Source organism: Pithys albifrons, chromosome 13 (assembly GCF_047495875.1).
Source record: "Pithys albifrons albifrons isolate INPA30051 chromosome 13, PitAlb_v1, whole genome shotgun sequence".
Lineage (NCBI taxonomy): Eukaryota > Metazoa > Chordata > Aves > Passeriformes > Thamnophilidae > Pithys > Pithys albifrons.
In genome coordinates, this window is record NC_092470.1 from 10,973,258 (window position 1) to 10,988,108 (window position 14,851).

The 14,851-nt window shown below is 39.6% G+C and overlaps 1 protein-coding gene across 2 annotated transcripts in view; it reads right to left on the bottom strand.

Moving 5' to 3' along the window:
* Nucleotides 1-14,851, bottom strand: part of FBN1 (fibrillin 1) — a 145,277-nt gene that overhangs the window by 75,803 nt on the left and 54,623 nt on the right. For both annotated transcript variants that reach the window (XM_071568892.1, XM_071568893.1), the window contains exons 8-12: nt 10,594-10,719; nt 6,635-6,793; nt 3,628-3,792; nt 2,188-2,328; nt 1,271-1,390 (exon numbers count right to left, since the gene is read on the bottom strand). In XM_071568892.1, coding sequence (XP_071424993.1) covers nt 1,271-1,390; nt 2,188-2,328; nt 3,628-3,792; nt 6,635-6,793; nt 10,594-10,719 — 711 coding nt within the window. The remainder of the gene's footprint in view (nt 1-1,270; nt 1,391-2,187; nt 2,329-3,627; nt 3,793-6,634; nt 6,794-10,593; nt 10,720-14,851) is intronic.

Below are 14,851 nucleotides of genomic sequence, written 5' to 3' on the forward strand. Positions count from 1 at the left end.
TCCCTGTACTGGTCCTAAAAATTCCTTCAGAAAACAAAGATTCTGCACATGGCAGCATTTTCTGCACTGCCTGTCAAGCAAGCACAGTTCCCATAGACTGCAAAGGAACTGCTAAGTGACCACACTTAAATGCCTTTAAGCTACTGGGCTTCTGACAACCATGTGTTTGTGTAATGAATCAGTCAAATTAAAAGCCTGTGACAAAAATGACTCATGAGTAAATTCATCACTCCCTCACCACTAGTCAGCTGAGCGATGGAGATGCTTCCGCAACATGGCTCTTTGGCAGCAAATTAGGTCAAACCCTCCCAGCCACATGCAGCAGTGGTGCTGGCTCTGCATGTCCTCCTGGGCTGGAGTCAGCTTCTGTACCACAAATACCTTCCTGATTCGCAAAAGGAAGGGGGGAAAAAAGCACACTAATACAGATAACTTTCTTCTGGCTTTTCAGAACCTTTCTGCTCCAAAATGAGTGCATGCTCTGCTCAGAAAGCAAAGTACGGAGACAATCTGTGACTCTGAGCATCCTGTTTCACTTAGATGCTTTATTTCTTACGGACTATCGAAGTAACCCTTCATTCTTCTGCCAGAAGTCTCTCATTGTGACTTAACTATAAAGGACTGCATCCACCTTTACAGGGGGGAGCTATGTGCCCCCCACTCCCATAGGAAGGCAAGATGAAGACCATCATGACTATTGTTGACCCTGGTCTTCAATATAACACTAATGAGGATTCTACAGTTTCCCCATCTAGACTTCCCAGTGCTTCACTACTTTTCCATATCTTAAGTTTTCATTGCTGTAATTTATGATTAGTTCTTTCTCTGACAATGAACAGGGACAACACATGGGCAGTGTAACCTTAAATTTACCCACTGGAAGACTTATCTTTCCGCTCAACTTTCTTAGTCTTTTAACAGTCTTTTATAGATAAAGGGTTTCTCCAAAGAAGGGATGTTTAATTGTCCTCAAGATTCTCAAGGAGCAAATGAAACAATTTCTCAATATTTGAAAAAAAAAAAAGAAAGAAAGTATGTCTTTTCCACTTCAAAGCCACAAATGGTGCCAAGATACTTTCAGCTGCCTTTTTTCGTAACCCAGTCTGTGAACGGCCAGCTTGGGCAGGTCAATCATTTTTACTGCCGCATCTGATTAATTTTTCTTTAAAACCCCTCCTGTTTAACACATCTGTTAAATGTTGTTTGAGAAGTATTTTCCCTGCTGGTATGCACACAACAGCACAGGCCTGCCTGTAAGACCACCCCTCACCTCGGCACTCTGTCCTGGTGGCCGTGCTCTGATACCCGACCCGGCACTGGCATATGTAGGAACCTGCGGTGTTCACACAGTCCCCACCGATGCACGGACTCCTCTCACACTCATCAATATCTGCAGAACAGAGACAATATTATTTTTATTACAGCACTGGTTGAAACTTGTTCATGCCTGTAACAATACTTTTTCATTTTATAGTTGGAGAAATAGTGTCCTTCCATCTGAAGGAAAAGGGGACATCACTGAATTACCTATCAGTAAAAGAATCCCGTGTTCTAAGCTAAGATAGAGTTGGGAAAAGGGAATATTCAAAAAGACAAGCTATTGCATGTGTGAGAGATAGAGGCCTTAATCTCACATCTCCGTACTCCCAGCCACACTGAAGACACAGATTTTGAGAGAATCGAAATCTTACCTGTAACAGACAGCTGATACCTGCTTCTGTCATCAAGCTCTTGCTAAGTTCCAAAATTAAGGGTGTCAAGAGGCCAAAAGGTACTCCTCATGGGCTGAACAAGGCCTTGTAAATCTTACTAAGCCCAAGTTTATGTTTCTTTTTTTAACAATAGGTCATTACATACTCAAAAAGCTGGTAGTATTTTAAAAAAGGTAATTTTCAATCATTAATAAACATGTTTTAAGTAAAATAAGAAACTCTGTCTTCTGTATAATTTTGCTACAAGTTACAAGATTTTTTAAATACTGTCTTTAAAGGCAAAAATGTTGTAAAAATAAATTTGCCATTGAAACTAATTAGTCCTTGGAAGTCTATTTACTGGTTTGGGCGTTTTTTGGGAGGGGGAGAGGGTCTGTTTTATTTAAGAACTCAGAGTTGTTACATTGTGTGAATCAGTTTTCTTTTCCTTTAAAATGAAATTCCTCTCTGTGATTTACAGCAGAAAAGCACATACCAATGCATTCCCCTCTATTATCCAGTTGGAATCCTTTGTTGCACTCGCAGCGGTAGCTCCCAGGAGTGGGAATACAACGTCCATTAAGGCAGAGATGTCGGTATGTTTGGCACAAGTCAGTTAAATTCACCGGCAAGATCACTGAAATAACAAGAGTAGGAAAAATATTTTAAGAGTTCATCACAATAATTCCCAGTAATCTGCAACTTGTGCAGCATTTTGCATTAAAAGTCCACATTTACCTTCTGTCGTAATGTGAATTACATAGCAAAATGGGAGAGAAAATTTTGACTCAGACATTTGTCTGAAAACAGCTGGCAACCACTGATTTTTTCACTGTGGCAAGTCTCAATCTGTTGCCATCTTTTCTCCTGCCAAAGAGGACCGAGTCTGCTCACTTCTGGATGTAAAGTGGGTGTGCAGCACTGCAAGGATTCCACTAAAAGCCCTGAGTAGCAAAGAGCAGGCAGACTGGTTCAGTTCTTTTCACAGATAGCAGAGTGAGGAGGGCAGGGATTACCCTGGGAGGTATTCCTATAATGTCTTTGGCAGGCAGGCGTGAGCTGGCTCTGTCCCTGCTCCCAGCTGACCAGAAGCTGTGCAGCTACGTCAGTGCAGTGTCAGGCCTGAGCTAACATACTTAGCCTCTTGGGCTTATTAGCTCAGCTTGGTGCTGAACCAAGACTAAATAGTTGCAGGTGGTGCCAGCGCAAGCAGAGACTGCTGCTTGCATCTGCACAGAGCACAGGCAAAATCAGCTTCTGTTTGCTTGCAAAAGCATATGGCTATGCCAAAGGATTGCAGGAGGCACACGCTTACTGCAGACTACATGGGCACGCAATAAATTCCCTGAGCCAGGGACAGTATAAGGAATATACTGGTAGTGTGCTCTGGCTTCCTCCTTGCTGTTGAGAGAACTAACCCATCCATATGTATCACTAAAAAAAGTTCTTTCTGTGCATCGGGTCAGCCTCAGTGTCCAGCAGAACAGTATTTTTATTGGTACACTTCCCACCTACCCAAGTGAGAGTGAGGAAAACAACCTGAAAGAAGCTGCTTTCTCCCAGACAAGTTCTTTAATGTAAATAACTTTTACAACCTAGTCAAAGAGCTATTCACACTCCTCAATGCTGACATGCAGCAAAGCTCATAATAGCCTTAGAACAACAGTAATGTAGCTACTACAATGCATGAGCCGCAGTACAGACAATGAGAATGGAAATTTTGAATCCTATCTTAACAGGGAAAACACAAGGTACACTTGACATAAGATACATGCTAACCAGGCTCTGACTACAAGAATATCCAGAAACTACATGTCCACACAAAGTAAGCAAAGACACCAACAGCTGAAGGGAGCACACCACTCCTGAGAAATGCATGTTTTTAAAGAAGCTAAATGCACATAGTGCAAGAAGAGGTTAATTCCTTCTTTCTTACCATGAGGTGGTGGAGCCCGAGATGGATAGACAATCTCTGGCTGTGGAGGAGGGAAAACACCAGGAATGAGTGGTGGTGGGATGATGTCAGGACGGGCCGGTGGGATGATGTCAGGAGGCCTTGCTGGCAGCATAGCAGCCACTGTGCACAGCTTGCGATACTCATCTGAAACACCAAAACATGAATGCTGGTTTAGACTCTTGGAGTCTCTTCATTTCATCTAACTCTGCCCATTTTTGCAGTGTTTCAGATTAGCAATGACAAACCTTAAATAATCTGGAAAATGTGAGCCTATATGTTTTCTTAATAGTAACGAGCTTTGTTCTGTGAATTGAGTCATTAATGCACAGATTCTCAACATTAAGTGTCAGAAGACACTGGTAAAAAAGGAACAGAACTGACATTCCGGATATGAAATTGAACAGCGAGGTGCGGACCTGATCTTAATCTACTTAATCTTCTTGCGAGCAAAATCTTTGGTGAACTCAGTGTGAAGTTTACCTAAAGAAGGACTTTTGGATTTGATCCCAAGTTAATTTAATAGAAAGTTTGCCACAGAGTTAGAAAAATACTAAACAGGGAAAAAAGCCCAGTTTCAACTGGATTTCTTAGAAGTTAACCTCCTAAAACAAAGAAATATAAATATAAGCAATGAGGCAAAACCAATTAGAGAACAAATACGCTATTTCCCTGTGAAAATTAAGTTTGCCAATAAAAGCAGAAACCAAACGAGGTGCAATCTAAGGAGTGTAGCCAAAAAGAAGTCGAGTCAAGACCCACGTGAAGTTAATTCCTTTCCAGATGATGGGAAGACAATCTATTTTGGTGTAAGCACAGTCTATATGCTGAGTGTGATGCATTCTCCTATTGTTTATCTCTGTTAGTGGTTAGTGGCATCTGCCCTACTGCCTCACTTTTCCTCCTGCCCCCAGCTCTTTTGTCTTTGGGAAGTGTGAGTTTGGAACTTACGATCAAAAAAATGCACACAGAGTATCACAATTAAAGACCACATTTCCAGCTGACCTAATTCATGTCCACAATTCTTGTGTACACAAGTAACTACTTGTGCAGCCAATATCTTTGAACTTCAAAATATAAAGTTAGTGGCACAACAGGGGAGAGGAATTACATAGTGCGGGAAAAAAGCTAGAGATTAATGAATTCCTGAAACAATATAAAAAATGAGAAGTGAAAAATAAAGTAAATATTGGGAGAACTAAGCTGGATATTTCAGCCTTCAACACTTTCATCTCACTTCTATTTCCACCTGTAAAACACATTAGAAGCTCTTCCCGAATCACAGAGGATTTGTTAAATAAACATAGTAGCCTAAAGTTCTGCTTTTCCTGAAAATGATCTTTGCATTTATTTAATGCTCTTAGGTGATCAGTTTGTTTCATGGGTCACTGCATTTATCTCTATTGTTCCTTCATTTTTAGTCTTTAAATATTGTCAGTGGTAAATGCTGTTGTTCCAAATAAACAATTCTTGCAACGTTATACAAAGAAATACAGTGAAAGCCTTTTTTATTGCAACTTTGATCTCCATGTATAATTTCTAGCAATAAACAGTTTATTTTATAGTAGCAACTGGATCTGCTGCCCACACTGAAAATGTAACTGCTCAGTTGCATTATGCAGCTAGTGCCCCCCTTTATATTGCAGTAAATTTCCATTTCAGAGTTAGAGAGACTTTGGGCCACTGACAGCTCTAAATTCCTCATCTTGTTATGTAAGGAATAACTGAACTTGATTAAATAATGACAGCAATACCTTAAATACATGTAAAGCCTTTCAAAGAATTTCAAAGCACTTTCAAAAAGAGTAATTTATAGTGTCAATTACTATCCCAAGTGAGAAACAAAACAAAAAAAAAGTGGCGTGTAACCATGATCTGGAAGACCTTGTATGGATTTATGAGTCAGGAAGTTCTGGGTTCTACCTCCTTCTTCATGACGTCTCAGTCTGCAGCTTTGGCCAAATTACTTTACTTTTCCACCCAGTTTATTCACCAGCTAGATGAATAATTATAAAGTATGTAAAGAAAAGAAGGACTGTTTTAAGACTGAAAGTTTTCTCCTTGTCTTCCTATTTCAGATGGTTATCAATAGATGACACTATTTTTTCAGCATTATTCTAGCCAGTTTTGAAATTTTAACATGTTTAAATATCATTAATAAAACAGTGACAGAAACAGAAAGGCTTCCAACAGTTCTGATGATAAATTTCTGCTCTGGTACTGTGCAGTTTCAATCAAAGGATTAAAAACCAGAATAATAAATACTCCCATACATGAGCTCTGATGATGTCTCCAGAGTTACACTGCTTTGGTGTTAAGATCCCCATTTCTCCATAAACTCTGTACCTACCTTGTCCTCCTCCCATCAACCCCAAAATTCCTTCTACTCTCGTTTTCTGAAGCATTTCATTAGGTCTTCAGTCCTAAACAATGTCAAAAACGTCTTCCCTCCAGTCTCTTACACTTAGTTTCACAATCTGGTTGTGATCTGCCCTCTATTCAAGCCCCATCTTATCTGGGGATCTCAATACACAGAGAGGCAAAAAAGTTCAGCACATTTTGATAGCAGACAGAAACAAAGTTCTGTGTCAAATTTCAGGAAATACATGGAACCTTAGAAACATTGTCATGAGGAAGCAAACCCCAGTTTCTCAATGACAATGAAACTGCAGAGGGAATAGGGATCTATTAGAAAGCTCTGAAGGAACTTGATCCTGAAGAGGATGCTGAAAACAAAACCTCAACCAGGTAAGGTAAGAATAACTTGGCTACCAAATATGAATTAGCAACAAGTAATTGTTTCTCTCCGCTTGCTGGAGCCTCCTGGGGGTCTGGAGCAACCTGGCACAGGAGGCTTTGCTTGCACAAGAGGGTAAGGCCAAACAACTTCCCAGCCTCAACCATTCTGTGCAGTTCTGTAAAAAAAACACTACTGCTGAAAAAAGACCAGCATTCAAACACACTCCCAAGGATTCCAGTGGATTCCTACCAGTGGATCTGATGGGGCACATCTCCGGAGCGCTGGCTGGGCTGGAGGACCAGCAGCGGCCGCTGTCACAGCAACACTGCATCTTGGACATGGGCTGCGGCTGCTGATTCCCACAGCGCCCATTGCTCAGGGTGGAGAAGCAGAATCCAGGACGCACATCTGCCAAGAGAGAAAAGAATGGGCATGTAACCATCAGTCCAGGGAGGAATGTGACTTTGGCAAAAGGGAAAGCTCCCATTTTTCTTCGTAGATTTACATTATCGATGACACAGCCCCTGCAACATTACAACAACCAGAAAACAAAAGGCAGAAAACCAGAAAAATCTCAGTAATATTTGGGCTGCTTTGGATTCAGGTGTAACACCTACTGTGAGAAAGCTGCAATGAAATATGAAACAGCAATGAACTAATGGAGGCCAAAATACAGTAGAAACATATATGCAGTATATAATAAGATATGCCTCTGTGCCCCTAAATAACAATTACAGTGTTACCTCTATTAGAGATAGTACCAAACCAATTCTGTCTAAGCCTTGATTTGAAAGCCACTGAAGCACAGCAACAAATTCACAGCATCAATGCTCTCAAAGCATTACTTCATTTTTCATTAGTCATGGCTTCCCCAGCTGAAGTTTGTAGTGATTTGACACGATATAGGCTTGCAGACAAGAAAGAGCAACGCTGCTTTAACTGGTGCCATCATGCTGTTTATGGAGATGTGCTGGCTTCCTGTCTGCAAAGGGAAAACACGTGCTGTACAAAGAACATCCTGTACTCAGATTTTATATACTCAGCCCTAACAACACTGCCCAGAGATCCCCCGGCTTAGAGAAGAAAAAGAAAATGAGGATGGGAGAAAAAAACCCCCATAAAAAATAATCTTGTCATACCATCTCAAGCTTTGAGGAATTGTTTCACAATATGTCACATCATGTCAAACTCAATATAAGCTGTGATGTGATTTGATGCTACATGATAAACCAGACCGAGTTTGTGTCTTAAAACATACAAATATTTGCTGTTAAAATGTAGCAGAAAAAGTTGCAGATATAATCTTACAGCAGCAGGCATCACTCCATAAAGAAACAGTACCTCAATTCTCCAGGGCATGGTGGATTCATCTATTACCAGTGCTTTCCAGAATCTACTAGCTATTCAAGTGGATATAACAAAAATCAGGGAAGTTACTTATAATTTTTGAGGCAACAGACATACAGGGATATATTGGGAGAGTCTGTGATGGTTCTGCCTTTTATTAGCTGGAACCCTGAACATGGATATTACTGGCAGTATAGAGTCAGTTTGCCTTTGTTTCCAAACTTTAGTTAGATCACTTGTATTATCATATAATGGAAATCTGAAAAGGAAAAACAATTCTAGTCAGTTCTATTACTGGTCCTTCATTTTCTCCTGGTACCCAGCTAAACTGCCACACACATTTAATCCTTCATCTACCTTTTAAAAATTAAATAAAGCTCTGATGCAAATTGTTGGTGGAGAGGAAATGTTGTCCAATACCCCTGGAGAGATGTTCAGATGGTTGGTGTGATGGGGGTGTGGATGGAAAGGAAGGAAGCATCAAAGAGACACTATCATCACCCTCTGTAACTCACCCTTCTCACTTATGGTCAGTACCAAGTTTTGAAACATTTAAAAGTAGTAGTGGGAAGAAGTGGAAAAAGAATCTACTTGAGACCTGTGCAATCACACAATGTGCCATGAAAAAGTAAGCACAGAATAAATATCTTTGTCTACCTAGAGGCGTGTCCAAAAACCATATAATTTTCACTAAAAGACAGTAAGTTTGTAAGAAAAATACCAAATCTTTCCACATTCCTAATCAGAAGTGATTATTTTACCTCTTTTTTTTCCTCTTCTGTCATTTTCCTTTTCTGTTCTGAATGGTAAAACTCGCAAATAAGTGCAAGAACAGCACAAAACAACTTTTTCATGGTTTCATTTTTAAATATTTCAGTATTTTTACTATTTTTGCTTTGTCTTTTGAAACGGCAAAAAATTACCATGAGAATAATTTTCAAGGAAAAGCTTCTCTCTTAAAAAATGTCACAAAAGGCCATCGAAAAGTAACAGAGACCAAACAAATTTCTGCCAGCTGGAAGCACAGGCAGCTTTCTCCACAGCATTCTTTATGGACTTGGGCTGAGATGCCCCATTCTGGTTTCTGCTCTTCAGCTCCAGGAGATAACATCTTTGCTTTTGTCTATTCTCATTTTTAAGGTTTGTAATAATGGAACTCCTGGTTGTCCCTTTGGATGTTTGGCCCCAGTGCTGCTCAGCTGGAGTCCCAGAAGGGACACATTCCTCAGAAGCACTTCCTCCTCTCTAACAGAACAGACACGTTCAGCTAACACTTTTCACTTAAGACAGGCATGTTGTAATTAAATCAAGATTACATACTTTGCCCAGCACTAATACAGATCTGGGTCCTGTCCTCATGAATATGGCAAGTATGCAGTCTGCATATTAGACACAAATCCAAAATATCTGCAGATAATTAATAGTGCTTCCCGTTTAGCACGTTTTGCCTTAGACACAAAACCAAAATTTTAATGATGGCTCATAGTCTGGAATATTATTTATCACATCTTGTCATCATTTAAGTCCTCAATTCTTTAGCTGAACTACTTCAGCCTACAAACACAGGGGGTAAAAAATGCTGGAAAACTGCAGGAATGTGACGTGGGTGTGAATGTTGGGCAGTTCCAACCGAGTGGTGACTATAAAAAGCAAAAAGCAAATGCAAGTTGTGCATCTCTAGAAATTTTCTGTTACAGAAAGGTGAGTCTTCCTTAAAAATATTAAGTGTAGGCATCAATCAATTACTTAATGATGCACAGTCATTTAGAAGCTGTTAATCTGAAGCAATAAAAGCAACTCCTACTGGCATTTTCAGTGTACAGTATGGATCAAATATATAAAAATGCTGTTCTTAATTATGGAAGAAACACAGTTCATTTATTACAATCTGCAGAAATTGAATGGCACCATTCAAAATGAATCATAACACCAATCATTTTCAGACCTTCTGGGGAGGTTAATATCATTTGCTACTGATCTCTGTGCAGTTTGGGATTTTTTTATATTTTTTTCCAAAATTATTTTCTATCAAAGGTACTAAACATAGGATGCTTTCTTGAATGCCAGTGCTGGCACTGTGTATGAGCCTTTAAGTAAACAAGTTAAACTGAGGAAATAAAACTTTCATTTGATTTTTGCCCAAAATTGAGCACTGGCAATGAAAAAAGAAATTCCTGCACAAAAATGAGAAATAAATAAATTAATTGAGTACTAGACCTGTCCTCAGAGCAGGCTGTTTGCTTCCCAGAAGCAGTAACTGCTAACACTGTTCTTTCATGGCTTTGGCACTGCGGTGGCAGTCATTTAACTCTCAGTTCTTTGGTTCCTGGTCTGGCCAGTCTTGGAAGACAGACTGCTCTGCCACAGTGAAAGCCTGAGAGAACAGCCCTGCCAAAGCATCAGCATCATGAAAACACACACAAATGTCCCATACTGGGTTTATCACATTACTTCCTTTAATGAAAAATACCTGCATTAGGATCATAACAGTGGGAATGGAAATTTGCTTTTCTTAATGATTGCTGAATATAACAGAGATTAAATCAAAGACAAACATGAGAGCAGCAATATCAAGGAGATGGGTTAAACAAGCTCTAAGGCAACAAATACGGCGTAACAGAAAAATTGTAGTAAGAAAAATGAAAGGGAGAGTCACAGTGAAAGGGGAAAGAGGAAAGAAACATCCTGCAAAATGAAAACTCATTTCAGAATACATATACAGGCACATGATGTATTTCTATACAAAAGAAGGATTTCAAGATCACAAGCTGAAATATGTTTCTGGTACACTGTTACCCATTTTAGATCTTCAGAAATGTTTATGACACCTACTGTCCTACTGTTTACAGGATTCTACTCACCTATGCATTTTAAGCCATCAGGAGCTGTGTAAAACCCTGGAGGACACTTGCAGAAGTAACTGCTAACTGTGTTTGAACACTCTCCTCCATCACAGATTCCAGGAATGGTGCTACATTCATCAATATCTTCAAGGCAAAAAGAGATGCAGGGGCAGGTTAGCTAAATTACTTCTGGCACAAGAATAGGCATTTTATAATTAGCAATAATGATCAAATTCAGTGTGGTCTGAGATCCCTCAAAACTTATGGGGCATAATCAACAGTTTTGAATCAGCATCTTTGTTAGGCATCTTACAAACTAAAATGAAACAGAACCTTGAGAAAACATTGCATCTGTAAATCCCCAAAAGACAAAGACTTTGCTTTACTGTTTAATAATGATGGAGGAAAATCTTAAAATTGGAGAGATTTACTAAGTGCAAGCAAAGTGTAATTCAGTTTGAATTCTGCATACTACAATTTTAAAAAGTGTTGGGACTGCAGAGTAAACCGTGCAATGACCACAGTGATCAGGACCTTAACTGTTATGTCCAGCGGCACAAGTCTCCTGGCCCCAGTTCAGTACAGGCTCCGAGGGAAGGGCAGCACCTACTGAATTGCTCATCCTTATTGCACTCAGGTTTTGTCTTGGAAATCCCCCTATAAAACCATGGAGCAGCCAGGTATTGTTAACTAACTCAGTCTGACAGGATTATAGCCCAGAGCAGGATAACTGCAGGCAACACAAATTACCTTTCCTGGCTTTCTCCACTAAATCAATATTCTGAAGTTTCAACAGTAACTGAAATATCTGCTGCAGAAGACAGGCAATGTCCATAAATCCCCTTATATTTGGGCAGTGATTTTAACATAAAATCTCCGTATCATGCTTGTATTCACCAACAAAGCTCAATCCACAAACTAAATCATCATCATAGCCACAATGCAGAAAAATTCTCAAAGTCTGAAGGAAAAAAAGCTAACAAATACCTTCCTACACCTCATCATAGCTGCACAAAGGAACAGAGGGAACTTGAAGGGTTTCTTCCACAGCTAGTTTATATTATCTACAGCTATGTGAATAACAACCTATGTCAGCCCCAATTACTCCTTAATTACCACCAGTAGCCTGCCTGTGATGTGTAGATACTACTCCCTTGGTTTCCAGTGACTGTCTTAAAAATGCAGCTGTATCTAATTAGCACTGCCCTCATCTTCCAGGCACCTGGAGTTCTGTTGAGCTTAAAAACAGCTCACTCTTTTCCAAGGTACCTACAAGAAGAATCAGCAGAGCAGCAAGGGAGGTTATTCTCTAGGGTGATCAATGACAACTGCCTGTCACAGTCATCTGCAATCACCCACTCTGTCTCCTGACAGAGAGCATCCAGCTAGAAAAAATGGCATCACAGGACTCTACCCAGCCTCTCCTCCAGAGATCCACGAGCAGATAGACACATGGCTGTAATAATGATTTCACCAACCACAAAACTTTCTGAGATGAAATACTGCAACACCACCCAACACACCAAGGCAAGGAGTGAATAATACCCCAGTCATCAAAAAGGATTGGAGGAATTTAAATGTAACGCCTAAACTGGAATTTGGCCCCAACAGATGGGGGAACACCCAAAGTCCCACAGGACCATTAATGAGTGTTTTAGCAAGTAGAGAGGATCTCTGTTCTACTTCTCCTGTGATGACAGTAATACAAAAACTCGGTAATATAAAATTAACAATTCCTTTCTCCTAGGTAAAGCACAGGGTGCTCTAATACCTTTGTGGCCCCTGCCCTTTTCATGAAAGCAGTGGAGGGACTGGGGTGGCACGCAGGCAACCAAACCTTGCACATCCCCATCCTAAGTGTGTGAGGCTTTGGGCCCCCTGTGCACACATTGTTCCCCAGCATCTTGCCAGCTGTCCTGATGTGGGTCACATTCCTTACTTGGGTGTGTGAGAGGGGTGTGACTTTTTGTTCAGTGCTACTTCAAGGGTGTTGTCAAAGCCTCAAGTCTGAGTGCCCTGGGAGCACTGCTAAGAGACTTCTGGCTTCTGCTCCAGGATTATACTCCACAGAAGTCCCAAAACTCTCAGAGACAAAAAATGTGGAAATTGAATTTTGGTCTGAATAAATCCCTTAATTAACAGAGAAAAATGCAGTCGTAAATGGATCAGATTCAAGCATCTTCTGACTCAAATTCACCAATGTTTATCTTAAAGTCAGTGTTGCCACTGTTTATATAGAGTCCGACCTTTTTAAAAGCAAAATCATCACTCACTATTTTAGGGTTGAGCCTAAACCAAACAGTATTTCACTATTTATACTAGTGTTGACATTCATATAAGCAACATTGCTGCTGTTAAGGATGCAAGTTTTATAAAGGTAAGTATCCTTGATGTGCCCACAGACTTCAATGTCACTTCAGGAAAAATCACTGCCCTCGATCATCACAGAGAAACCATTTACCTCAGCATTATTGCAAACAGAAGAGGAATGGTTACATGAAGCAGTGAAATAATAGAGCACTTAAAATACAGGTTTTCACCAGCTGTGCTAATAAAGAGAACTTGAGCCAACACACTTCATTTCCCATCTTGTTTATCATCTCCCTGTACCTGATGATTGCCACCATGATCCTGCTTTAATGGGGACCCCCTGAAAAACAGTACTGGTAATTCAGCAGGGACCTCTCGGTTGTACTAAATCAGTGACATGTGCCAGCTGCCAGAAGTCCTTCTTGCTGGACAGGAAGTTAAACCAAGCACATGATCAGATGTTATTTATTACATATCAGAATTAATTATAGTTAATCACTAAAAAGCAGACATATTGTCTTATATTGTCTTATAAAACTCAAAAGATAATTTAAAAGACTAGAATGGATATTCTGTTGTTGTATGATCATGCCCTTCACTGCTGAATCTCTATTGCATTTCATGCCACTGGTATAAAGGTGCTACTTTTAACTCTGAATTGTATTAACACCTACACAGCTTTAACTAAAACTGTTTAGTACATGCAATATGCAGATGAACTGAAAGTAATTCTCTATCTGCTGAAGTTCAAAAATCTACAGGTATGAAATTGAAGAAGGAAAAATTCATCTGCTCTTTGCCACCAGGCAATCACTCCAAAGGGATTTCACAAATTTTGGGTCCAGCCCCTTAACTCTTACCAAGTGCAAGCTCTGAAGTTGGCGGCTGTTTATGTTTTTTTCTCTTTTGTTGTTGGTTGGTTTGGGAGTTTTTCATGATTCAGCAATTGTAAAATACCATTGAAATGTTTATGTGACACAGCCTGTGCAAGCTCACAGCTCTCGTTTTTTCTTGTAATAATACTTAAAAAGGCACATGTTCCTTCTTTCCTATTCACCATGTTCTTGGTACTTCATCCACAGAAGGAAACACTTGCAATGTTGTTCTACCCTAAATGTAGGTTACATTCTGACAAAACCATTGGCAGATGATATACAAACCATGATGTGTACAAACTCTTCCAAAATTGCTCTCCCTAACCTGCAAATAAATGATAAAGTTTTGCCTGAAATAGGGACTTTTCTTTTGAAAGAATAAGTCATAATTCTGCTGAAATGACTAAAAACTTTTGAGTGCTTCTTAAAAGGCATCTGATGCAAGAAAGGGTGGTGAGTGTACACCTTACTCTCACAGTCAAATACCTTTATGGTAATGAAAGCTGGCATTCCAAAATCACTAACCATTTATGAAACTTGTCTGCTCAAATTAATTTAATTTTTGTCCAATGACTAAAAGTAGAATCAGTTGCAAGAGTTTAAACATTATCAGGACTTCACTGTAAATATGAATCAATACTGTGCAACTGACACATTTTAGTGCTATGTTCCTCATGCATTCAAAATTCTCTTAAAGTAAAAAGGACATCTATGCTTGATTATTATGTTAGAAAGGAAAAATACTATCAAATTATAGTTAAAAATTAGCAAGATTCCACAGTCCATGCAAATTTCCACACTAATATCTACCACCTGCTGTACTTCCAAATTAGCATGACCACTAAGTAAAGATACAATGTTTGTCTTTCTGTAATATCTGCCACGGCAAGGGTGAGTTTAGAGCACAGACCTACAGTCTTCACTCAGCAGTGCCAAACTCCTACTTTATAAGTTAAATGGAGTTTACCTGAGTAGGTAAAAATGTGTTGAACTTTCCAGTCATATACACTTTTTGGTTAAAAGTTTCACAAAGAAATGTGCCTCAATCATTTCTAAAGTAATATATAACTTGGAAAGTATTTTCAGTTTAA